This window comes from Onychostoma macrolepis, chromosome 23, assembly GCF_012432095.1.
Source record: "Onychostoma macrolepis isolate SWU-2019 chromosome 23, ASM1243209v1, whole genome shotgun sequence".
In the NCBI taxonomy this organism is placed as follows: domain Eukaryota; kingdom Metazoa; phylum Chordata; class Actinopteri; order Cypriniformes; family Cyprinidae; genus Onychostoma; species Onychostoma macrolepis.
Window position 1 is genome coordinate 24,294,632 of NC_081177.1, and position 27,918 is coordinate 24,322,549.

The 27,918-nt window shown below is 35.8% G+C and overlaps 1 protein-coding gene across 1 annotated transcript in view; it reads right to left on the reverse strand.

The window, feature by feature from the left end:
• The window catches only part of nav1a (neuron navigator 1a), a 161,180-nt gene that overhangs the window by 31,441 nt on the left and 101,821 nt on the right, over nt 1–27,918 (reverse strand). The window contains 3 exon segments of the mRNA XM_058762850.1: nt 7,891–7,935; nt 7,938–8,187; nt 11,270–11,408. Of these exon segments, the coding sequence (XP_058618833.1) occupies nt 7,891–7,935; nt 7,938–8,187; nt 11,270–11,408 (434 nt within the window).

The following is a 27,918-nucleotide window of genomic DNA, read 5'->3' on the forward strand; positions in this document are numbered from 1 at the left end:
TTAGTATTTTTAAATCTTATCTAAAGACATATTTTTTCACATTTTTTTTTTTTTTTTTTTACTGTATTCTGTTGATTTTATTTGTCTGTTGATTTCCTTGTTACTCTTTTATTTTATTTGTGTTATATTCTTTGTAAAGCACTTTGGTCAACCTCGGTTGTGTTTAAATGTGCTCTATAAATAAACGTTTTTGTTGTTGTAAAATTGAAAAAGAGTAATTCATACTTTTACTGGAGTAATATTTTATGAGGGCACATGTACTTTTACTCAAGAAACTGATTTGTGTCAAACACTGTGTTGAACTATAATCAAGGAGAATTATTGAAAACATCAGGCTAAGATAGAAAAGCTCTTGGGTCTTGAAGGTTGTTTGTCACATTCCTGAACATACACAGTTTCAAATGTGATCCCATTAAAAACACATAAAATCACACTGAAAATTAGAGGAGGTGCAACAAGAGAAACAAACATTCGTTACACAAAATCAGTGATATAGACATGAATAATGCCACAATCACGTCTAATTGAGTAGAGATTAGATATTACTTTTCTAAGTGATCTGATTTACAGTAATCACCCATAAGTTCAAAACCACATCTCAAAACACCTTAGTAACCACAAAGCAACTGCTGATCAGCCACCAAAACATCATATCAACCACTCAGAACACAGTGTCGATGAGTTTTGCACCATTCACATTTTCTTCAGATAATTAATCTAGTTCACTAAATTAATTTTTCTCTGAGTGGATTGTGCAAGGTTTCTTAGGAAAGACAGATTAATGCAACCTCTAACCACACCCAGCTTTAAGTAAGCTTTTGCACTTCATTTACCACCACAATGTATATGGCAACACACACACACACACACACACACCAACAGATGCACAAGTCATCTTCATTAGAATAATGCAGTATATGGACACAATCCATCATGAGGTAAATGACTTTCCTGCTTATACTGTTGACTTCAATTCACTCAGCTGTAACATAACAGCCTGCTTGAATATTTAAGACGTGCACTTAAACCAAGGACCCTTGAAGTCACAGAGCTATTTAGGAAATAAAGGGAGTGGGTACGGCACAACTGTTACAGTACTGACAACATGAAATGGGTGAACTTGCAAAGCCCACCCTGACGGCCATCTGGATCCTCTCAGAGATATTTATAAATATGCAGCAAAAACGAGGCCAAAACACTAGCGCAATCGTGACTCGATCTCCGGGCGAATGGGAAAACACACATACAGAAGAGATTGTTCGCAAACTTGAAAATTGGCTTTACTATAACAATGTCACCCACGGTATGCGAAAACACATTGCTGGAGTAACTTAAGCATTTAAACGGCTCAATTAGCATAACAAATAAAAATAGCGTAATTACGAAACACGGCATGTATTTCGTCTGTCACAAGGCGCTGTAATTCACACCGCTGCCACCCAGGACGATGGCCAACACAAGTAAATACAGCTGACATCAGTTTGAGATGGAGATTAGATGTGAAAAGAAATATGTTGAGTTGGAATAATGTAGGCCATTAGCAGATGATGACTGGATTAAATGCTAGCATGATCGTATCAAAGGATACAAGGGGGGAAAGACACATTTTTTACACGTTTGTTTAGACTGGAGGGAAACAGTAAAAGTGAGTCAGAAACAGAAAAAGAGAGGGTCAATGGAAACTGGAAAAATTGGACAGGGAGGAAAAAGTGGCTAACGAAAAGAGTAGCTATCAAACTGACAGAGATGCAGCTGTGAGAAGAGGAGTGGAGATAGATGTCATTTGTCTCCCTGATACTACATGACTATAACAGCAGGCTTGTACAACAAAATATATACTTTGCATTAAACATGGTCTTATTATACAAGAATAACAACATGTCAGTGCAGTGTGACATAATAAAGATCCATTTCTCTGAAACCAAGGATTTGACTGTTATTAGCTGTGTTTGCTAATGCAAATGCCAAAAACATGCAACCTCTCATGTTCAAGTGTTTTTTTTGTGTAGATGGAACAAGTTATGTTTTGACTCATTAGTTCTGCCAGATTTAGCTAAAAAAACAAAAACAAATAAGAATAAGGCCATAATAAACCAAGCGCTTTATCTTGACAACAAGCCAAAATACCATGACCTCCACCTGCATACTTTAATAACTTCATAAATTGGATAGCTTTATGAGTCAAGCCCAAACAACAAGCAGTGCTTATAATAAGTGGACATGGCAACCCTTGTACACAGCACTGTGCAAAACACAGTGGCTCTGTCTACAATGGTTTAGTTAAAATCACCTAACGTAATGAGTCTGTTTGCTGTAATATTACTTTGATCAAAAATTGCAGTTAGACACCAAAAAATTGCTATGGTTACCATGATGTCATTCATCGCAATTTAGGGGACTCACTCCTAAAAGGCTAAAGTATACTTCTGTTTTAAAGTGAACACTTATTGCACAGCTAAACACATAGCCTTTCAGTATATACTTTGTTTGATAGGTTGCATGAACACAGGTGTTTTGCACATGCGCACTAAAAATTTTCCTTCCCTTACAAAAGCACTTGTCAAAGTGGTAATTGTTGTCGTATTTTGTCGTGAAATTGTATTTTAAAGAGGACAAATCTGAGTAAAAACATACAGCCCCACTTTATATTAGGTGGCCTTAACTACTATGTACTTACATTTGAATTAATCATTTGGTACAATGCACTTATTGTGTACATACATGTTTTTGCATTGTACTTATATTTTTAAAAATACCTATATTTAATTACATCTGTAATTAATTTCTGTAATTGCATTTATAATTACACTGTTGACCCATCCCTTACACCTTAACCCACCCTTAAACCTACCCATACCACCAAACCTGTCCCTAAACTTACCCGTATCCCACCTCAATAGCAGTAATAGTGTTTTGCAATACAGTATGAACACAGTAAGTACATTGTACTTATTTGTTGATGTAAGTACACAGTAGTTAAGGCCACCTAATATAAAGTGCGACCAAACATACTAAAATGTTTTATTCGAGAAGATTCGCTCAGATTCATTCACTCATTCGTTCAGTTACCCTTTTCTCTAGTCTTGTGTAGCCAGACCTTCAAACTAATGGCAGATGGTCTGGGAACCGAGGCCATATGACTGACAGGTAAAGCAACCAATCATGTTTTGTGCCGCTCCATGTTTAGGAGCATGGAAATGCCGTCACAATAACAGACCGGTAAGTAAAACTTTGGGACATATTTTAATAAAAAGTTTATGCCGCGAACTTTACAGCTTTCCTCTTCCATGAGGGGCTTTGGCATCACGGCATCTTTGTTTCCAGGTGGAACGTTAAAGAACGCAACACACACATCTCCCGGAAATACTGTAGAGTTCAACCAATCAGATGATGACTTTGAATCTCTCAAAGTGTTTATAATTTTGTGTGCCATATGCATCCGCCATCCGGTCCATGGGTGTGACGTCTCAGGCTGAGACTACCTTGTCTCAGGTTTCATAAGCAGATTAGTAGACAATGATTATCTTTTGAGTTTTATGAGTGAGTCACTCAAATGATTCTTAAAAAAAAGTTCAGTAACATCCTTTTGTCTTCTTAATTGTATCATCATTCATTTTTATACAATCACTATTCTCCCATATCCTTTATCACCTTGTAAACCAGACTGACTCGCATGACGAACTGAAGGAATGAAAAATGTCCCTTCTCATTCAATCAGAATAAAGAATAAACAAGTTCACAAACAAGATTCAAAACAGGTAACCTTCAAGATGCTATTTACAGTTGCATGCTTCACAAGTGACTTCTGTAAATGAGTCAGCGTACTGAAGTGATTCATTCACGTGAATGATTCATTCTTAAACACTGATTCATTCTTAAGTACAGGGCCCTTTTACCACAGCCCAGAAAATCCATGAGATCAGCTTGCGCTGCAGCTATGGGATTGATCAGTCAGAGAGAATTATCATCACTCTGTCTGAGGTATGAGATCCCATAAATAAGATCGATTGGTTCATTTCTCCCCCAGTTTATGAGAGGCTGTATTTCATACACATCTTGCATGACAGGGATTGAGGTTTCCAATTCTCTAACTATATTTTCAAATATGGAATATTTGAGATCCAATTCCAGTGGATGATAAATCAAAGACAACACTGAGTAAAACCTGGAACTAATTCTCTCTGTTACAATATGAGTGTATAATCATGTTTTTCCAGTGCCATCACCCGCGTTCAGTCTGTCCAATCAAAATGTCTGTCCACAGGGAGAGGCAGATACCGCTGACACAGACGTTTGGCTTGCCGGTCGGTAACATCTACACACTCGCTGAAAGACTAATGACTGCTTCTGTGCTCCACTGTCTCTGGGACAAACCACTCCACTCAAGCGTTCAGCCAGTTTTCACAGTTCTGCCTCCATCTGGTTTGGCTGACAATGACTTAGGGACCTGCATGTGCATTCTTTTTTTCTGTGGATTTGAGAGCTGGCTCTAATGGAAGCTCATTTCTGCCACAGAATAAAAAAACAATAAAAGGTAAATGCAACTGTTTCTCTCACAATTCTGACTTTTTCTTGCAATTCTGAGAAGAACATTTAGAAATATAAGATAAACAATTAGTAATTGCTAGAAAAAAGTCAGATTTGTGTGAGAAAAAGTCACTTATTTGATCCACTGCTGAATGATTGAATGCATAAAGTCACAATTGTGAGATGTAAACTTGGAATTTTGAGAAGTAAACTCGGAATTGTGAAAATCTGATGTGAGATCAAAAGATGTAATTATCTTTTTTTTTTTTTTGTATTCAATGGGAGATACAAGCTTCCATAGGTTTTTATTCCAAAGTTTTACATAAGGTGAGTTTAACAAAATGTGATAAACAAGAAGTACTTATGAGTTTTTTTTAAAAGAGAGTTCACCCAATAAATGAAAATGATGTCATTAATTATTCACCCTAATGTCATGCAAAACCCATAAGACCTTCGTTCATCTTCGGAACACAAATTAAGGTATTTTTGATGAAATACGAAAGGACATCGTTAAAATAGTCCATGTGACATCAGTGGTTCAACCGTGATATTATGAAGCTACAAGAATATTTTTTGTGAGCTAAGAAAACAAAAATAATGACTTTATTCATCAATTTCTTCCATGCATACATGCATACAAAAAGTATTTTTCTTAGTGCACAAATAGTATTCTTGTAGCTTCATAAAAAATGGTTGAACCACTGATGTCACATGGACTACTTTATCAATGTCCTTACTACCTTTCTGAGCCTTGAACGTGGTAGTTGCGTTGCTGTCTACGGAATGTCAGAAAGCTCTCGGATTTCAACAAAAAATATCTTAATTTGCCATGGTGAGCATAAGAGATTTTATATTAAAAACACTGAAAAAAACGATCCTATATATATGCATACATAGGACCCCATCTTATGGACATCTATGTTACACATTTACAAATAGCTATTTTACATGAAAATATTACTCAAAGACAGGACAAGCTACTTTTGCTTTCAAGAAATTCTCATTCTTTGGTTTTCCTAAAAAAACGGATTTCTTGTAGTAGCTGACATGACAGCTTCACTGAAGCTGTAATTTGGACAGAAAACATCTAGAGTGTGTTTTCGGAATAAAGCGGATCTGTTTGCGCAGTTCACTGGGTGCAGTTGCTTAAATTTCATCAATCTGTCATTCATCCTCTTCTGCACGTTTGAAAGCTCGACCACATTGGTCACCGCATGAATGGCAGACATATGCACAAGTGTTGACGTTCTGGCTACATGTCAACACATACTGACTGAATGAAAGACTAAACATGGCTGCCTTTCATTAAAGTGACATCATGACGTGTTTCTTTTTGGATAGATGGGTTTATTCTCCAACACGTACAGTACAGCATCCAGATGGTCTCTTTCAGGTCCAGCTGCATAAACGCTGTGCTAACTACAGCGCCTCTTGCTTTGTTGGACCCCCACAAGGTGGCATTAAATGCACAAGAAAAATAATCAACTGGTTTCTTGGAGCTCTTGATTTGAAGAGCTCTACAGTCATAAAGTGCGAAGGCGACTGGGTCTAAAAACATCAGATGGGGTGATGCATTGACAGGAAGAGGAATAGTGGATGGTGTTGGGTGATTTAGGGTTTTTAAGAGCTATCATCATACCCAACCCCCGCCACCGCTCGGTGGAGGACAACAGCTGGCGAGATCTGATGCCAATCCTCCACTCCAGCACTGAGTCGAACAGGGCGTCTTTCTCTAGCAGCTATTCTACCCATGCCAGCGGCAGAATCAGGCTTTGTTGGAGCTCTGCACTGGATGTAATGACCCAGCACTAACTGCCATCAGCTGAGTTTGCCATTGAGACAGAGGACTGCATTCAAAGATGAAGCCGATTAGAAGAGTGGCTTTGTTTCTAGATGAGGTCAAAGCCATTGATACTGGACTCTGTAATCACTTCACGGTTTGTTGACTCAAAGGTCACTTAATACTCTCAGACGATAACATTAAAACCCAATAAAAAAGAAGAATCACCAAAGAGATCGCTTTAATGCCTTAATTGTTTTGTCTAGACCACAATGAGGTTACGTGGAGAGCAAATTGAGACTTTTGCTTAAGCCTCATGCTTAGATTTTTCTCCAAAGAAAAAGACCTACAGTTTCATAAGAAATATCAGCAATGACACAGATTGTACTATAAATCAAAAATCAAAAGTGAAAGATCTCAGTGTGAACTCAAGCATTCTTTCATTACAGTTTTGCATTCGATATTACAGTTCTTGTTAACGCGATGATAATTACTTGTATTGTTAATGCTGAGACCTGATTAATTATTTTAAACATTAAAATTTCAATCTACTATTAAGAAATAACACACTGAAACCTAAGATCAACAACAAAATGCATATGTGTTTACAATTACATTTAACTGTTATTAAATGTTTAGTTTTTAAAAAATTTATAAAAAAAAATTGATTTAAAGCTAAACGTAAAACACAAGATATCTGCTGAAATAAGTAATACCTGTATATCATATTTAAAAATATATATTTAATAATTATATATTGGCTAAAAGCATTAAAGCTCAATGTAAAACACGAGATATCTGCTGAAATAATTAATAAATATCTAATATTGAAATTTAATATTTATATATTGGCTAGTAAATATTTAACTAATTGTATAGTTATATAATAAACAAATGCTTATATATAGTTAAACATTAAAACATTTAAAATAATTAATAATTATATATTGAATGCATGTTTCAAGGCAAAAAAAGTCCCAGTTTACCTAAATTTACGTACATTTTAAACATAATACATATAACCTATATATAGGCTATGGATTACAGGTAATGATGTTGTAAATAATGTTCAGTTTCTTGCACAGACCAATCGTTTTGCTTCATAAGATCTCAATATATCGTCAGGAGCCACAGGTATTCATTTTGTGTTGCCTGATATGCTTTTTTTTTTTTTTTGACACTGACAATGACGGTAGCCATTGACTTGCATTTTACAAATCACCAACAACCACAGTTTCAAAATCTTCTTTACTGTTCTACTGAAGAAAAAAAGTGATCTACATTTTGGCCTGAGTGTGAGAAAATAAACAGCAAATCTTTATTTTTGGGTGAACTATCCCTTTAAATAAAAAAATAACTGAGAACTCTGAATGAGTAACCTCTGAGCAATAAAAGTTACCTTTGAGACATTTGGGTCATATTTGTTCATTATATAATTTATGCCTGTGTTGGCAGGATTTGGAGACTGGAACGTCAGGAATCATGGGAGATTAACGACATGTGTTGCATGTTTCAGGGTGTGTTTCCATACCATTAGATGTATGTGTGTGTGTGTGTGTGTGTGTGTGTGTGGCATCACTAACCTCCTGGCACTTTGAGCATGGTCTGTGAAGTGTGCGTGATGGGGAAGTCACGCCTACAGGAGGGTTACGGCTCTTCTTCAGTCCGCTGGGCGGGTGGCCAAGCGTTTGCGGTTTCCTCAGCTCACCCTTGACTCCCGTGTCATCCTGAGATCGGCTTTTTTTCCATTTGCTGGATGACTCCGCCTTAAGGCTGCCTGTGTCGTATCCTCCCTCATTCCGGCATTGTGCCTTCCCCTCCTCGCTGTACCAGGAAAGGCCACTTTCAACCAGCGAGCGCTTCTCGGCATCGGTTCGCAGCTGTGGGAAGAGTTTGTGTTCAAATAAACAGTCAGTGACTATTTCAGTGTAAAATGTTGAGAAGAAGGCACTAAAGTTAGAGGCCATTTTTTTCTGTGTAAATGTGCTAGAAAGATGATTTTTCTTTCCTATTTGGAAACTCTGTTATTCCATAAATAATATTAAATTAATATTAAACACAAGACAACAAGATACAAATTATTTTTGTCTAAAAGAAAAATACAATATAGCACACTAAAACCTATGGAAGCCTGTTTCCACCAAAAATAAATGATAGATAGATAGATAGATAGATAGATAGATAGATAGATAGATAGATAGATAGATAGATAGATAGATAGATAGACAGACAGAGTTGAGTTTATATCTCACAATTCAGACTTCTTTTCTTGCAATTCTGAGAAAAGCTATCAAAACAGCAAGATATAAACTCAGAAGTGCAAGACACAAACTCACAATTATGACTTTTTACATTTCACAATTCTTTTTTTTTTGGTCATGAAAAAAAGGTGACTTTTCCTCAATTTTTTTTTCTCGCAGTTCTAGGTTTATATCTCACAGTTCTGACTTTTCTTCTCAGAATTCTGTTTATCTCTCACAATTTGGAGTTTATATTTTTCTGTGCAACTCCAAGAAAAAAAGTCAGAATTGCGAGATATAAACTCAAAATTGTGAGATATAAAATCACAATCACCTTTTTTGTTCTTTGGTGGAAACAGGCTTCCATTAAAATCAGCACAAGATGAGAACCACTCTGGTAAACGGAAAAAGAAGCAACTGATTTATCTTGACACAAGCCACCAAACATGGAAGTTTTGTTTCAGGGTCCTGCTTATTTGTGAGATGTGTTGTGGTCACATTCCAACACGAGCAGTGGAGATGAACAGAAGTAACGCACGCTGAGATAAATCAGCACACCACAGAACATCAGAGCAGTGTTTCTTCTCCAGAAGAACCGTCTGTTTAGTTCTGGCTCTATCTATCACTGGGGTTAAGTAAAATACACCAAACTAGCTTCTGCCTGCTATCTTAATGATATATTCATTAATGTGTCCCATATATATATGTGTACATTTTCAGCAAATTTTCATTTTTTGGTGAAATATTTTTTTTTTAATGTACATCAAACTTTACAACATTTTATGTTCTAGTGTTACCTGGTGAGATTAAAATCCTTGTGTATTAAATGCGACTGAACAAGACTTAATTTTTATGATTTAAAAAAAAAAAAAAAAAACTTATTTGGTGAAAGTGAACCATAGGAAAAGAGTATTTAAAGTAAGAGGAGTCTGACCATGTTGCCAGGTCCAACGAACCATGTCCGGCTTAAGGAGAAGCTCTGTGGAGGGGCATACCTGCTTTATTAAATGTAAATAACCCTTTGTGAAAGGTTGATGTCATTTGAGGAATGTCTGCTCCTTTACTGGGAATTATGGGATACGGCAAGCTCACATATTTGACCAATTAAACCTGTCTGAACTTTGATGTTTGTATAACTGTGATGTTGACATGTCATTTCCTTCTTCTGGCTAAGGCAGCCGCGTGGGTCACATCAAGAAAGAAGCCGGGGGTTGTTCCCTCCTCCTTCTTCATACCTGACGAGTACAATAAAGTCAGCTGAGGAGGAGGGCAGGCTGGTATGAGAGTCTGTGGGGGGTTTAGAAGAACACTGTGATCTGTTTGATGGAGAAGATATTGAAAGGGTCCAGCAGAGCGTGTGTGGTGATGCTGTAACCTCATGAAGCAGATTACCGGGTGCTGCTGGAGAGGTTCACAGTCCTCATGATATACACTGCTAATCTGACTTTATTCTCTAGAGAAGATTCCTGAAAAGCAGTAAACTGTTAGTGTTACCCATAATGCACTGGGAATGCTCAAATTCTTATGAAATAAAATCTGATCCAGTATGCCTTTTTCTCTGATGACATGAAGTGTTTTCTGCTTTTTGTTTGGTGTACATTGATCATAAGCATCAAATTCTAATTAATCAAATTCTGTTCTTTTGAAGTCACTATTCATAAAATAATTTTTGAGGAAACATCTATTTTTTTCAAGATTTTTTTTTCAAGCATCTTAACTGTTTTCAACATTGATAATAATAATAATAATAAAAAAAGTTCCTTGAGCAGCAAATCAGCATATTAGAATGATTTCTGAAGGATCATGTGACACTGAAGACTGGAGTAATGATGCTGAAAATTACAGGAATAAATTATATATTACAATAAAAACAGTTATTGAACTGTAATGCTATTCCACAATATTTTTTTTATTGTACTTTGATCAAATAAATGCAGCCTTGGTGAGCATTAAAAAAATAAATTAAATAAATACAAATCTTACCAACCCCAAACTTTAAAATTGTATTAAATATATTTTCAATATTTCATCATCTGAAGGATTAACAAGTTGAACTTTATCTGCACTGTACCTCATACTTTTTTTTTTTTCATTTGCAACAAATTATTCATGTTAGAATCAACATAAGAGTGAATAAATGCTTTCTTTTTTGTGTGAACCGCGTGTGTCGGATCTAACTAACATCTAAAATGACATTCAAAATAAATACAGACACTGTGGCCCATCTGTACTGTAATAATGTTGTAAATGTTTCTCACAACGCCAAGAAACTGTGATTTTAGGTAGCCAGAATGACTGAAATGAAACCAGAAAGCGGTGTGGTCTTCAGCAAATCCTAACCAACACAAACACACGTTCACACACAGAGGACTGAACCCGCAACACTACATGTGAGTTCATCTTTGAGAATGAAACCAGAGACTCCCTGAAGACTTCTTGGCCAGGGAAGAGTCACATCACTGTCTTTGGGTGGGATAAACTGTGTCGTCTGTGTTCTGTGGTGATAGATTTCAGATGAGTATCGACTGAGTCAGTGCGCGCTCTCTCACTCTAAAGCGGTTAGCGGTTTGTAACACATTCATCCCATTAGCAGCAAGTACTGTGTGCTCAGGCTAGACTGATCCAGTATTGTGTGTCACAAATTGGCCAACTGTTGCAACAAACTTTGAAGCAGAAACACAGACTGTGAGAGCAATATTTCTATCCAATTAAAGTGAATTACCACAATGGCAGAGTTTCGTCGAGAGCCAATGGGAGTTGTTGGCAGGGAGTTGAGGGAGGAGCCTGCGTTGAACTCCTCTGAGCTGAGGTTGTCTGAACCGTCACTCAAACCGCTGCTGATGGAGCTGCTTTCATCCCAACTGCAAAGAAAACATGAGAAATACAATCACTGCACTGATTCAGGTCATAACTAGGTCATAATGAATTATTAATTGTTTATGCAAAGCAGGCAAATGAATAATGAATTGCTATAAAGGAACATATCTTGGAAAACATAGTATTTCTTCTAAAAGAGCAAGAAAAAAACAATGTACTACATTGACCTACTCTAGCGCAACACTCAGCAGTCAATCCAGAACATTTATGAAAACTAAAGTGCAAAAATAAGTCATTATGATAATGATAATCATCATAATCATGAGTGTGCATGTACGCATATCATTAATTATTTAGTATTTGACTAATTAGTATTCCACATCTCTGGCCCACCCTGATGATCAACAATGTGAATTACATATCTATAAACATGTTAGCCAATCATAACAGAGGTCATTTACATAGAGGTCTTAAAGGTACAGTGGCAAAACAGACAGGGTAATTCTAACATCAAACAGAGGAAGGAAAATAACCATGAAATCTAATTTATCTTTCAGGAAAAAAATAATGCCAAGAATGCATTATTAACAAGAAAAATCTGATTCAGGCATGATATTCTGATACATTTGATACATTTCAATTATGGCATTTACATGCACATCAATATGTTAATCAGAATTTGGTCATATTCTGATTAGGTCTGCATCATGTAAAAAAAATTAACCCTAGATAAAGACAATAATTCAGTTTCTAAAAATCAGAATAAGACCACAACAATTAATCAGAATTCTTTGTCATTTAAACGTCTTATTCACAAAATCTATTGTAACTGGAATATTCATTTTTATCTCTGCAAATTATGGGTGTTATTAAGTTCTTAAAAGACATGCAATAGAATCGACACATTTTTGAAAATAGGACAGGTTATGTTTTTGCGTACCTCTACATTAAAATAAAGCACTGTGGCCTGCATTTTGTCATTTTGAACACCCATTTTGGGAATAAAGGTCTTAATCTGAATATAATGAGACACACGTTGTCAGTGACACCACCTGCTGCAAGAACAGAGCTGAGATGATCTCTGCCTATTATTTTTACATTCAACAGCAGGATTTCGAAATAACTTTCAATGTTTTTCAATCATAACCTCATTAAATATTCACAAGGATATCTGGTTTTGTCTGGTCCTGGTGTGTCAGGATCCTTAAAAAGCAAATGCTCCAGGAAGGAAGTTGACTTTGAGATAAGAACACATCTTGTTGCACAAGACCTGATAAACCCTGAGAAAGCGATAAGGCCATCCTCACATCACTGAACATGTATGCTTAAAAAAGACAACCGCAACCTTTCCAATCAGAAGCAACAATTGATAAACTTGTTGAGCCACAAAGGAACCTGACCGGTTCCTAGCAGATAAAATTTGTGTTGTGTAACTGTTATCAGATATCAGAATAAAACACACAGTCAAAGGGGTTCCTCATCTTTGTGAGGCTGTCTGCTCAGCTGTGGAGACCTATAGAATGAAACAGCTGACTTTGGGAAGACATTCCACAATGTTTCTTTGGAAAAGGACTCACTGCTGATCCCCTCAGATGTTTTGAATTTTATGGAAAGACGTGTGGCCCCATCAAAGTGTTTAATGCTGTTTATTGTCTCATGCAACTATAGTACTGGATGCATTTAAAAAGTATCATGTAGAAAATTATTTTCTATTGATATTACATCAAACACCGATTAAAAAAAGCAAAAGCAAAAGCAAACAAAACAAAAAAACTCAAAGCAATGCAAAACAAAGACAAACAAAAAAAATCAAGAAACAAATCACAAAACAAACCAAAGCTAAGCAAAACAAAATAAAATAAAACAGCAAAGAAACAAAGCAAAAAGTAAAACAAAAACAAACGAAAGCAAAACACAAACCAACAAAGTAACACAAAAAAGAAAACAAACAGCAAAGCAAAGCGAAGCAAAATAAAAAACAGCAAAGCAAAAACAAAGCAAAACAAAACAAAAAGAACTAAACAAAACCATTGAAAAGTAAATTAAGTTCAACAAAAAAAGTCTAATTATTCCATACAATTCTTCATACAGACATCATAGTAGCCTTTGAACCTCATCCACAAAACACAATAGTTTCCACACTTTCCCTCTACTTCCACCTCCAGTCTCCATTTTCCAGATGCTTTAAATTCCTCAGATGTCCCGTTGACACCTAAATACTGGATTAAGTAGTGGCACATTGTGAGGAGTCTGTCATTATAAGATATCTAAGCACATTCAGCTGTTTTGCGAGACGGCCAGCCCTGAGGTGAAACACTGACGGTCTCTTTATGAGCGATAATGATTGGGGTTCAAGTTTCAGGGCTGTATGGAGCACCTCAAGCGTCAAACTCTGTGATTACACTCAAAATCCTCCTCTCCAGACCTGAAATGACAGCACTCCAGTGACGGTTTTAAAAGATGAATGGCAGTCTCATGTTTACCTCTACAGCTGTGAATATTTGTGAGATGCGATGTCTCATTTGACAGCTGTTTTTTTGCTTTGATGCCTTGCAAGCGTGCCATATGTGCTACTTAAAAAGCTACGATCTTTCTTCAGGCCTGTGAACTCAACAGATATGATGTGTCAGTTGAATCACAAGCAACATCTCATCTGTGTGATCTTGATTTATTTCTGAAAGTGTCACTTTAAGTGCGCAACATGACAAGCAGAGCATCTCTGCAAAATTTCTGCCGCAGGTGATGTGGAAAAGGAGGACGAGGACACCTTGAATACCTCGGCTTTGCCTACAGCATCCCACAGACACAGGCCTCACTTCAAAGGCATGCCATAGACACCATGCGGTTTCTGATAAACCTGGACTAAAACTGTGTGTTTGATGTTGTTCTGTGGAAGGGAAAAATGCAGATAAGCACAGCAACCTTTTGGAGATGCTGCGCTCCCTTGACCAGCCCTGTTCACAGTGTCAGTGGATGTGAATTTGAGATAGTTTTTTTTTTCTTTTTAAATCAGATGGACTTCATAGGGCTTTAGTTCTGGTGGGAAAAAAAGATAATGAGCAGCAGAATCTCAGCAAGATTAGGCTTAACCAGCACTAACAAATACTGTACCATAACACTCTGTGACCTCAGATTAAAGGATTTTAAAAATGCTACTGGAAGCAAAGGATTTATATTCAGCTTTAAAAATAACATAAAACAACATTCACAACCTATTTCACCTTCATAATATGATGTATTTCTGAGTGAAACTGAATATTTGATGAGAAAAGTAGAGCCTTATGAAACCTGTTTCATTTATTTCCCCAAATTCCATTTTATTTCTTCAAAAAATCCCTTTTTCAGTTTGAATTTTAGATTTCTGGATTCTGTTTTAGTGGTTAAATTAAATTTTAGTTATCAAATAGCATGTCTACTTAATTAAAATGCAAGTCTAATTAATTTAAACAATGAAACATATACAATTTAACATTTAACAACAATTTACTGTATTAAAAGTTAAAACACAAATAATGTTTAGAGCCTTATGCTTGGGTCCTAAAAAAGAGTGCATGATGTAAAACGCATAGGTAAATTTTGATGTATTTTTGGTCATTACATTAGACAGATATACAGTGAAGAGTTAAAAGAAATTTCCAGGTAGAGAGCATAATGGTCAGGACATGTTGCAGTCTGGACTTAAAACTAGATTACCTGCATGAGCAGCAGAGCTCAACATGTCTTACCACGAGCTAACTGCTGCCCAAAACATAATTTTAGAGCCATATTAAATCAGTTTCCATAGTATAGGGTACAATGGGGCTAAAGGCCCCCCTTAAGAAAAAATGTGCTATTCACTGTAGCTAAAATGTATAATTGCAGAAAAAAATATATACATTGTATTGAACATTAATGGAGCAACAGATTTTGTGTGAAAATAAATAATTGAAGTTGTTTATTTTGTTCAAAAATCGTATAAATGTATGAGGTGTCAAGGGGGGCCTTTTACCCCACACACGGGGTAAAAGGCCCAACAGCATGGGGTAAAAGGCCCACGGTATTGATACAAATACTTCAGCTAAAATAATGTTTTTGAAAATAATGTCTAAGTTAATACTTGTTCAAAACAATCACTTTAGCAAAGTTTGTACTATTTTCTGCTTATTTTGACATATGAAATAATTAATTAATTAATATAATTTTTGTTCAATAAATATACTGTCATTAAAATATGTTAATATAAAAATATATTTTAAAATACAGAAACAAAATCATTTTAATAAGTAAAGATTCTGAAAGTATTGAAGGAGATCCAATAATAACTGAATATATATTTACAGGAGTAACAACAAATTATATTTTATTATATCATTATATGATTAATATCATGTTTTTAAATATGATGGTTTCATTCTAAACATGGTGATTATCTCTAATATGGACACCCAACATACTATATGATATTTACCATCTGAATCTAACTATGTCATGTCAACAAATGGAAAAATCAGCTATCTATTAATTATCATCTTAATAACTGTGCCCCTTTAGCCCCAACAGCAGGGACGCTTTTTACCCCAAATACCATACTTTTACATATTCTTTGGTTATTTAAAAACTGTTGCTTTAATTGCTTTTTAAAAAAACATAAAATAGTAGATCAAGTAAGCACAGAATAAACTTCGATCAGAATAAACGTCAAAGATCAGATAAATATACACTTGCATCTTGAAAAGGGAATGTTTTGGAAAGTGCTAAGCCATGTTTTTGTGCCATCTAGTGGTTTAGATGAAAATAATATCAAAGGCGCCTTTTACCCCGAGGCGCCTTCAGCCCCTTTGTACCCTACCTTTTCAGCAAACAAATACAAAGTGAATTCTGTCCATCTTAAAAAAGAAAACAAAAGCAGGGAGAAATGCGCATGTGCGATCGTTCGCAAAGCTAAATTTAAAAAGAAAAGACAGCTAAACAGACAGACACCACTGAGCTAATTACGCTAGTGCTGTTAGAGCCATCTTTCTCCAACTGAAGCACACTCCTCTATCTGTCCTCCCTTCCCAGAACAGGGCTCTCAAAAAACACAACAACATTGTGTCAAGGCTGCACCGTAATTGCAGCCCGAGCCCCACCAGATAGAAAAAAAAAAAAAAAACATTTGAAGATAAAGTGTCCTCCTACCCATCCCCTCCACCCTAAACCAAACATTAACTTTAATTGCATGGATGCAAGGCAAGCAGATAACAGCAATAGTGCATTTCTAAAGAAGGCATCCGCTATCCAAGTGCTAGTTGGGGGTTTTTAGGGTAGTAAGAATGAGTTTCCTCATGACGTCTGTCTGTACGTAGGCCTATATCAAACACAAAAAGTACACTAGACCACCAAATAACAATGAACAGTCTATACTTGGTGTTTGTATGTGGTGTTCCTCAGAGTCCTATCTTGGGTCCTCTCTTTTTTTTTTTTTTAATAACACAACATTTTAATCCAGGAAGTAGTTGATAAATCCAAAATAATGGAAATTAGCCATAAACAGTTACCCCTGACTTAAAGCTAGTCATTATATTAAATATTTACATATTTTGTTGCAGATAAATCTAACTAATATTAATTTAATATTATTAATTTAACTAACATAAAGTCACAAAAAAAAAAAGTGAATAAGTCCACAAAGATGTCAAGGTATATATCAATATTACTAAAAGGCTGCAAAAAATAGTGTCCAAACCTGCTTTTGACTCCACGTTTCTTTTATTTTACGCACATACTAGACAGCAACTGCATGTCGCCAGTAGCATATGGCCTTTATCTTCAACACATACAGAAGTATATATCAATTGCCTAGATGTTCTACATAATTCGTGCTTTGCCCATCCCAATTTGCCCAGCTTAGCAAAATACTGGAATGCCAGTTGACAGGTGGCAGATCCTCTTTCATCAGCACCAACTGGTCACACACAATCCGCAGAGGGAGTGACGGCTCAGAGCAAAAACGACATGCGTGTCCAACACTAAAAACTACCATGTAAACCATAAGAGTGTTCTTTATCAATCATCTAGACTCACATAAAACCAAAAGGACACAAGGTGTTCTAAACCACACATGAAAATGTGTTCAAGTAGATTTGAAAATGGATCGCTATTGCGTGAAATGCACCGTTGTTAAAGCAATGCTACAGTTGTCCCCTCAGGCGAGAACAAAGACACGGTTAAAGCCAACATATACTGCCAAACTTGGCTCAGGTGAACTGTAGACTTGGCTGCCCATCAAGAATTTTTTTTTCATTAAGATAGTAATCTGTATAGTATAGAGAGTGTGTAATATGTATATAGACATACACTATTTACAGTGTACAACTCTGATGTGGTTTCTATATAAATAAATTGATAGCTGACATAAAATATATAACATGCTATATTCGATCGCTAAATATTTTATACATATATATATATATATATATATATATATATATATATATATATTTTTTTTTTTTTTAGAATTATTATTATGCATGCGGCTTTTGCGAACTCCTATTATTTGACAGGCATCACAAGGAATATTTGTACATCTAAAAAGTTATTTAATAAGCATTCTGATTATCATTTGTCTACTGTAGCAGGTACACTTTATGTGTGTGTGAAGTGCTGATGAGTGGGTGGAGAAATGGCTGCGACTGGCGGCACAGATGGTCCACAATACGGGGTGCAGGACCACCTAACCAGCTAAGCTTTGGAGAACAGATTGGCCTGACAACGCTGGACCAAGACAGCTTATCAAAGACATCCTGCTTATGAAAGACGCATGCATTATAATTCAGTTTTGACAACATCAATAACGTTTCTGAAAAAGCTTTACATGTTCAAATGGGTTTGATGGTTAAATTGATGGTTTTTATCGTCAGATGACCTTTAAATGATACAGACACCTTATTCATATTCTGTTGTATGTTAAACATATGGAGACAGGTCACAGAGGGTCTCTGTCTGCCAAAAGCTGTCTGTGGCCCAACAGTGTTACGCTGAATGCTATTCTCACCGGGACCAGTCATTTATCTGATCGGCCAGCTTTTCATGTGAAAACAGAAATGTATTTCCTCCGTGACATATTTACATTGCACGAATTAAAATGAAAAACAACATGATAGAATAACAGGCCCGGTTTCGCAAGCCTACCAAAGCAAATAAGCCTTACAAAAGGGATTAGTGAGGATTATATATCAAGTTAGAGCAACTTCCCAATAATGACACTACATACTCCATCTGTGCAGATTATGACAGATGTGTTTAAGATTTGAGAGGTGCTTGAATTGTTGAAAAGAGGGGGAGTTAATAAACTACAGATAATCTCTCTGCGGATGCAGTGCTAGCTATCTTCTCTTTGAAAAAAATTTGATGACAAAACTACATATTTTCAAAATAAACTAGTTACTGCGTTGTCCAGATGAACAGCCAACTGGTCATTCTTAAGAAATCCTTGTATAATTGGGGTTGCATAGCAATCCACCAGACACCAATAAGAAATGTTTTTTTTCAAAAATTTAATAGAGTATTTAAAGGGGTCATATATGATGCTATTTTAAAGATCATTATTTGGTGTAACAGAATATGTTGACATGATTTAATGTTAAAAAACAAAAAAACATTTTTTTTAAAATACTGTACATTATTGTAGTTCCTCTACGCCCCTCCTCTCTCAAACACATCGTTTTCTACAAAGCCCCTCCTTCCGACAAGCGCAGACTGCTCTGATTGGCCAACTGACACAGCACATTGTGATTGGCAGAAAACCACAAGCACACATCGGAAATGTAGCACCCCGTACCATAATCGCGAGCTTCAGCTTTCAAAGTAGTCGTGACGTAAATATAAAGACAGTTAATAATGTCATTAGTTTTACCATCAGTTCAAGCCCGAAAGGGGAACAGAGTCGCGTGACAGAGACAGTGATGATGCTCGTATATATTTGCAGTGTTGAGACCGCTGACTCCACTGTGATTTGACCCTCTCTCTCTCTCACACACACACACACACACACACGATGCATTACGCACAAAACTTTGCATTTGAACAGTCAATAGAAAATACTTAAACTAATAACAAAACATACTTACAGTCGCTGATTCAGAAGCGCCAGATTGTCATCGCAAAGTCGGAATTGACCCTTTTTTTTTTTTTTTAGAAATAGCCTTTGTGCAGCCAGCCTTGTACTGTCCTTGGTTCACGAAACTGTCGTCCATAAAAGTACGTTGCACAAATTCGAACATTTGGCTTGTGCTGTTCTGTTGTAAATAATGTTACCCTATGATTCCTAATCACATCTACTTTCAGAAGGCCAAATAAAGTGCTTTTGCGTTCGCACAGAAACACACAGCATCTCCCTGACATGGCTGCATCAACACTACTGCGGTTACTGAAACCACGCCTTCTTTCTTTGCGTGAACATTTGGGCGCCATTACGCAAAGATTTCCACATCGTGACGTAGACATGTGGGGGCGTGTTTGAATGAGGCATTTTATCCCGGTTTGGATCAGCCTTCTCTTTTAGATAGAATAAATCCTTTTGGGGGAGACTTTGAGCTTTGTACCTCTGCAGATTGTATACATGCACAAACAGCTACATAACACACTAAAGAAAAGGAAAAAAAGAAATCGCATCATATGACCCCTTTAATAATGGACAGATATTAAACAAGTGAACAAATTTCACATAACTTTAACCTATTATTGCACGAATCATATTATTCATAAAATGAATCACTACTGAAAAAATATACGCTATATCTCCAAAGTTTAGTTGGTAAAATTTTTAAATATTGTAAAATACACTCTTAAAAGGTTCTTTACAGTGATGCCATAGGAGAACCATTTTTGGTTCCACAAAGAACCATCTCTTTCTTACACCTTTTTTTTTAATCTGAAGAACCTTCTTTCACCACAAAGAACGTTTTGTGAAACAAAATTTAGACAAGAAGGTTCTTCTATGGCATCGTGAAGCACCTTTATTGTTAAGAGTGTATTATTACAATAAAAAAAAAAGTTTTCTATTGTACATTTTAAAATGTAATTTATTCCTGTGATGTAAAGTTGAAGTTTCAGCATCATTACTCCAGTCTTCAGTGTCACATGATCCTTCAGAAATCATTCTAATATGCTGATTTGCTGCTCAAGAAACATTTCTTATTATTATCGATGTTGAAGTTGTGCTGCTTCAAATTTTTGTGGAAACTGATTTTTTTCCAGGATTTTTTAAGGAATAGAAAGTTCAAAAGAACAGCATTTATTTGAAACGAAAATATTTTGTAACATTAAAAATTAGGGACTACCTCCCAATTCGATACTATCACGATACTTGGGTGCCTATACGATATGTATTGCGATTTTTTTAAGGATTTCGATTCTACAAGTATTGCGATTCAATATTGTTATGTGTTGCGATTTTTGTTTTTGTTTTTTAACTCTAGACCATGGGAAAAAATTGAATGATACATTTAATATACAGACTGTCACAATTTAAAAAAAAAAAAACACACATCTTAGCAGTCACTACTGCGATTCGATTTTACAATTTATTGTGATTTTTGTTTGCTTGTTAAAGACTAGACAATGGAAAATAGTTGATTATACCCTTAAAATAGACTGTATATCATGAGTGATATTAACAAAAACAATGCATCACATCTTTCTAAACTTTTATTTCAGGAGCGTACACACCACAGTGTATATTTAAAGTACCTTGAACCATGAAACTTTTAAGTACCAAAACCCTGAACTTGCACATTAATATAATAGTCTAATGTTCAACAAAATGAGTAGAAAAAATACTTTCTGAAATAAAATAATGTTACTTTGCATTCCATTTTAGTCATGTTTAGTCATGTTTTCCCAGCAGTTGGGATTCAAAACGTGAAGGTGCAGAAATAAATCTGGAAGAGGTTTGATTCTCTGCCTCTGTCATCGTTTTGCTTTCTCGCGCCGGCTTTAAACGTATATGACTTCATCTAATGCAGCGGCACTGCGCACGCAGAACAATTGTTGTATGATATCAAAGCACCGTGAGAGCAACAGAGAACAGATGCTCCGCATGCTTTCGAATCGCTCTCACAGTATTTTGATGTTATACGCTGATCGTTGGAATTACAAAGCGCTAACTTCTCCCCACCAACTCTTATGAAAAATAAAATGAAATAAAAATAGATTCTGAGGTAAACCGATCGATTTTTAAATCGTTTTAAAAAGAATCACAATTTTTTTCTCCCACCCCTATTAAAAATGTCTTTACTGTCGATTATAAACAATTTAATGCATCCTTGCTGACTAAAAATGTTTTTTAATTTCTTAAAAAAAAAAAAAAAAAAAACTTAAAAACTGACTCCAAACTTCACAAACGTCAGTAGATTTAAGCAAATTCTTATTTTATGTTATATAAAATTACTAATATGATTGTTTTGAACCGACTAAATGAGGATACACCAATAAAAGTCCATTTTAAGGGCCAAATTCGGTTAGAAATCATTAAGGAAACAATTCCTTATTTTCATTTTTGATGCAGATAAACTCACTTCTGTCTAGTCAGTTGCTGGATGACTAGTTGACCATCCTTACCCATTCCTAACTCTTAAAAGTTATTATTTTAGACTAACTTCATCCATGTAATATAATTTGAATGCAGAACAACATTCAGTATGACGCTAAGTTTCTCAGTACCACAAAGATGAGTCAGTGAGGTCAAGCTGGACATCCTGGCCTACATCTTCTTACTGGATTTCCTGTAGGCCCCTACAGATTGTCTACAGTGCTCCATTACTCAGTCTCTTGAACTCTGTAAAGCTGATGACAAAGTCTGTGAACTCAGATCACGTGAACCAGACTCTAAGGTATTAAGCAACAATTTGCATGGCGCAGAAAGCCAGGGAAAAGTCTAAATATTGAGCAAGCAGAACTCTGGAGACTCAATCCAGATTTACGGTCTGCAAGTAATTCATTAATGCTGTTCTGAAGCACGATCCAACCTGTAATCATTTTCTGCTTCTCTGTCTATAACATACTCTCTCCTCAAAGTGTGAATTTGGTGTTTAAGGGCTACCAAGATTAAGACTTGTTTTGATCTACAATTAATTGCTGATTGGGATTTTTGTGGCCATTTTCCCAGGCACAGATTAAGCTTAATGAAACTGCTCAGAGGGGATTCGCTATTGAAAATCCCTTGCGGTTTTGGACTAGGCTTAATCTGGGTCTTATAAACTAACTAAGCTATTCGTGTAGATGTCTTTTCCACCGTTAAATTACTTGTGAATTAAGGCCATTCCTTAAATTTGAGCATCCTGACACACAAACTCACTTTTTGCGTATTTACGATGTCTATGAGAAATGTCTATAAAAGACGTAATACATATATTAATGGTCAATCAATACTGATGCTGATGCCATGTTGGCAGAGCGGGGGGGGGGGGGGATGCCTAATATTTTAACAATAGCAAATGTAACACCCCCAAAATTGAAACTGTAAAAACTTACACTCTTAAAAATAAAGGTTCTTTATTGGAATCAATGGTTCCATGAAGAATTTTTTTTACATCCACGGAACCTCTCCATTCCACAAGAGGTTCTTTAATGGTTCTTCAGATTATTAAAATGTTCTTCAAACTAAGAAAAAATGGTTATTTTAAGAAATTTTCACTGAAAAGTTCTTCTACGGTATCAATGCAAGAGTGTGGGGTGTGGAAGGGAAAAGCAGCGGTACGATAATTTGCCCTTCACTTCAGCAGCTTATTTTATTCCACTCAGTATCAGAACACAACCTGAAGGAATCCGGGACATCTTAAACAATGAGCTCAATGACAAGTACATGTGCTTGTAGTTCAAGTTTCCCATGGCTCCACTCCAGTGTTGTCGGTTGATTTAACGGACACACTCCCGTTTGAATCCAGGATGCTGAGGGAAATGTTTTGGTTTGAAAGTGGGGGACTGGTAAAGGGGAGGACAGAGAGGTAGAGTGAATGAAGCGCACTCCTCCCAGACCCCGGCCTAACTCATAGCAGCTGTGGCCACTGTTAAACCCAGCGTGGCCTCTTCCTCCTCCTTCCAGCTGCTGAAGACCAACTGCACGCACTCCACCATAACAATACACAGGCACGGATTCAACTAATCCTCCTGTACCCCGCCACGGCTGCAGGGACACAAGGAAGCAGTGCTGCTGAGGTCAACAAGAATTATGAGCAGCAATGGTCTAAAAACTGACTGCTGACTTCGGAATAATAAAAGTCAGTTGAATGTTTTGCAGAGGTTATTAGAGTCTCGTGATTTAACATTTGCCAGGTTCCTCATTCTTCAATGCCAAATGCATGAAAATGACACATTCTTGACTAGTGTAATGTAGTGTTTGGTATCATTACTAGTTGTATATAGATATTTCCATTAAAACGTGGCCACCAGTATGGGTTTATAAGAACAGTGGCTGATATAAAACATAGACAACATAATATAATGAAACAAACAAAATAGCTAAAAATAAATTGATTTTATACTATTTTTACTCAAAATTCTTTTTGAAAATCAGGATTATCAGCTTATCAGACAAAACAATATGTTGAATCCTGAACTTAAAATGGCCAAATACTTTTATTGTTTTAAACTAAACTTTTAGCACTTTGTTGCAGAATATTTCTATTTCAAATACATGCTGTTCTTTTGAACTTTCAATTCATCTAAGAATTAAAAATAAATGACTCATGGCTTCCACAAAAACAGATGATAATAATGTTTCTTGAACAGCAAATCAATAATTTTAATAATTTAAAAAAAATAATGTTAAATGAGGATTTGTTTAATCTGTTGATTATTACGAAGTTTGGGGTCAGTTTTTCAGATTTTTCAAAGAAATGTACACTTTTATTCAACAAGGATGCATTAAATTGCTCATAATTGACAGTACATGCATTTTTTGATGATACAAAATATTTTGTTTCAAACAAATGCTGTTCTTTTGAACTTTCTATTCATCAAAGAATCCTGGAAAAAAAAATCTATCAGTTTCCACAAAAATATGAAGCAGCTCAACATGTTTTCAACATTGATAATAATCATAAATGTTTCTTGAGCAGCAAATCAGTATATTAGAATGATTTCTGAAGGATCACGTGAAGACTGAAGACTGGAGTAATGATGCTGAAAATTCAGCTTTGATCACAGTAATAAATTACATTTTACAATATAATCACATACTGTAGATATATTATTACATAAATTGTAATATTTCACAAAATTGCAGTTTTTACAGTTTTTTTAAATGGCAGTGCAAGTATGTATATGGTATCATAAATTAAATCTCACACATTTACTGTGTGATATATATACATTATAAACGCTTCAAAATCCATTCAAGACTAAACTGATACATTAATCTATTTTAAAGGTTGAAATGGGTGACAAACAAACAAATCCTCCATAATCAGATGCCATGTCACAATGACAAACTGTTCAAAAATAATCCGATCAAAACCCAAAAAGATGCCCAAATGTGAGATTTCATGATGCACCATAAATGATTGCAAAAGACTGTCTGAGCAATATCCAAAACAGGATATAGTGAGTGCTCTTCTCATCCTGATGTTGGAGATGATCAGACCAGCATGTTGTTTGCAACAATAGCAAACAGGACAAAAGCTTCCTAGTAACCTTATTTGCTTTAATGGAGCAGAACATCCTCTCCACCCCCTATAGCTACAAACAGTTCACTGCAGGAAGCTCAACCATGACAGCAGTAAAACTCAAAAGCTCAAGAACAGAGCCTGATTTTCGCATGGTTAAATGACTCAAATCCAGAACTCACAAAGCCAGTTTGCGTCAAACAGGTTTGGTTTGACGCCTCAGGAAAGACTGACAGACCCAGACCAAGCAAAACTCCCAGAGAGTGACTTATAGAGCAACTAATCTCTTTATTCTGGCATAACAAACTGGTACTTTGCATAGCACAAAAATAACTAGTCATAACAGAAGCAATAACTCTTATTCCTGTATAAATGACACACTCTGCCAGCTGCCAGACAGTATATCACCTTCTGGCAGTGCTGTTGTTTGATTTTAAACGGCCCAACAACTTAAACAAACAGATAAAGAGGCTGAACCTGCCAACTTTGGAGAGACTCACTCATGATATAATTGATAAGGCCGACAGTTGAGAAACTGGTCTTTGTCAAAGACACAAAGCAAACTTTTGCACTCAATTAATGGCTAAACGCACAGAGCAGTAACGACTTGATCTCTTTGTTCCTAATGACTTTACATAAGGGGTCGATTTAAGGGGTCAGCCATCCAGAAAGAGCAAAAACAGGGCTGTGCATTTCAAGGTCAAAATCAATAAGGACAGAAGGGAAAGAGGGGGCACCGTCTGTTAGTATCATGGGGAGAGGTCAGATTTTAAGTTAGTTAAGAGCTCCTCAGATGATCACAGCAACTGGGTTTTAATAAGAGGCGGAGATAGTGTCAAACAAGTCATGTTTATTTAGTTAATGAATGCTTTTTTTAAATGGAAGCTCCTTTCTTGTGGTCTAATGTGTAAGATTGAACAGCAGGAACAAAATGAAGGACATTACTAGTGATAGACCAAAACATATTGGCCAGGACACGTGGGTAATTTTGAGATGATCAGAAATTAAACTGTCAGATTAAGAAGTCCGAGAAGAAGCAACCTGTTTTCAAATCTTTTAATATTATTAACTATCGGTTATACTTTAAAATAACATTTAATCATTTAGACTGAAACACATGTAAAAAATAAATTTAAATCATTTAATATTATTGATCAAATATTACACTTTTATATTAAATTGTTAGTAAAATGTTTTTAATATAGAGTAAATTGTGACCCTGGACCACAAAACCAGTCTTAAGTCGCTGGGGTATATTTGTAGCAATAGCCAAAAATACATTGTATGGGTCAAAATTATATATTTTTCTTTTATGCCAAAAATCATTAGGATATTAAGTAAAGATCATGTTCCATGAAGATATTTTGAAAATGTCTTACCGTAAATATATAAAAACTTCATTTTTGATTAGTAATATGCATTGCTAAGAACTTCATTTGGACAACTTTAAAGGCGATTTTCTCAATATTTAGATTTTTTTGTACCCTCAGATTCCAGATTTTCAAATAGTTGTATCTCAGCCAAATATTGTCCGATCATAACAAACCATACATCAATGGAAAGCTTATTTATTCAGCTTTCAGGTGATGTATAAATCTCAATTTTGAAAAATTGACAATTAAGACACAATTGTTTCACATATCTGCGTACATATAAATCTGTTATTGAGAGTTTATTATAGAGTAAATATTGTACATATATATATATTTATTTATATATATATATATATATATATATATATCACAAATTTTGCAACATATATATTACAAATATACACGATATGATATCTATATGATAGATAGATAGATAGTTCCATTGTGACAATTTACCCCATGCAGTGACATGTGACAAAATATATTTAATATGTGTTTATATATATATATATATATATATATATATATATAATAGCCAAGATTTCAAGGTAATTGACTGTATAGAACTTAAGTTTTAGAAATAAAACCCACCCTTGGGAATATTCACTGACCTACCATACAGACCTAACATACAGATGTACAGTAGATGTACAGTAGAATCATAGATGCTCCGTAAATCTATCATTTATGAAAAAACCCATCAATCCACAGATAGTTATAAGCCTGCTAATTATCATTCCCTTTGTCAAAAGGATGCTCTACTAGTTATATGACAGCGGACACGCCCCCTTTTGAATCTGAATTCAAAAAGAACGCTAGGACTCATCTATAATGCCCTAAAACGCTGTCCAGATAAACAGCTCACGAGATATTGAGACGCAGCCACTATACAGTTAATGTAAATGTGGAGCACTTGCTCAGCATCCCACTCGCATCCTCTTATGTAGGTCAGATAGAAATTCAGCCCACGTTACAGCCTACTGTATATAACGAAACACAGTGAAACAAGCAGACCACACGTCCTTATCTGCGCTTCAGGCAATCTACTAACAGTCACCAAACAATAGGAGAATACTTCCTCCTGACGCGAGATATCCGCCTGTTACCCCCCTCCGCAATGCACCGATACACACCTCCATTCATTCACATTCAACGCCTCTGCCTGCGACACTCACAAACCAGCGGTGACACGCAACTATTCACACACTGGACACTTTAACACAACTCACGGACACAAAGACATACATGTCTCTCACACAATATGCGCGTAAAAGCGCGAAATTAAATATCGCGCGTTTAAATATAAATTCATTACGGCCTCCCGCGAGAGCTATCAGGTACCAAATTGGGCTACAAATCAAATTTAATTAACACTAAATTATACTGACAATTGAGTGTTTATTTAGAAACGAATTGGCACTATTTAGTAACTAGCGCATAGTATAGCCTAATCGATCTTTAAATCAGTTTGAAGTGCACTGACACCGCTTAACTCTCAGCGGTCTTTATTCATTACGAATCAATAAAGGAAGCGCGTTGAGATTCAGATTCAGAAGTAT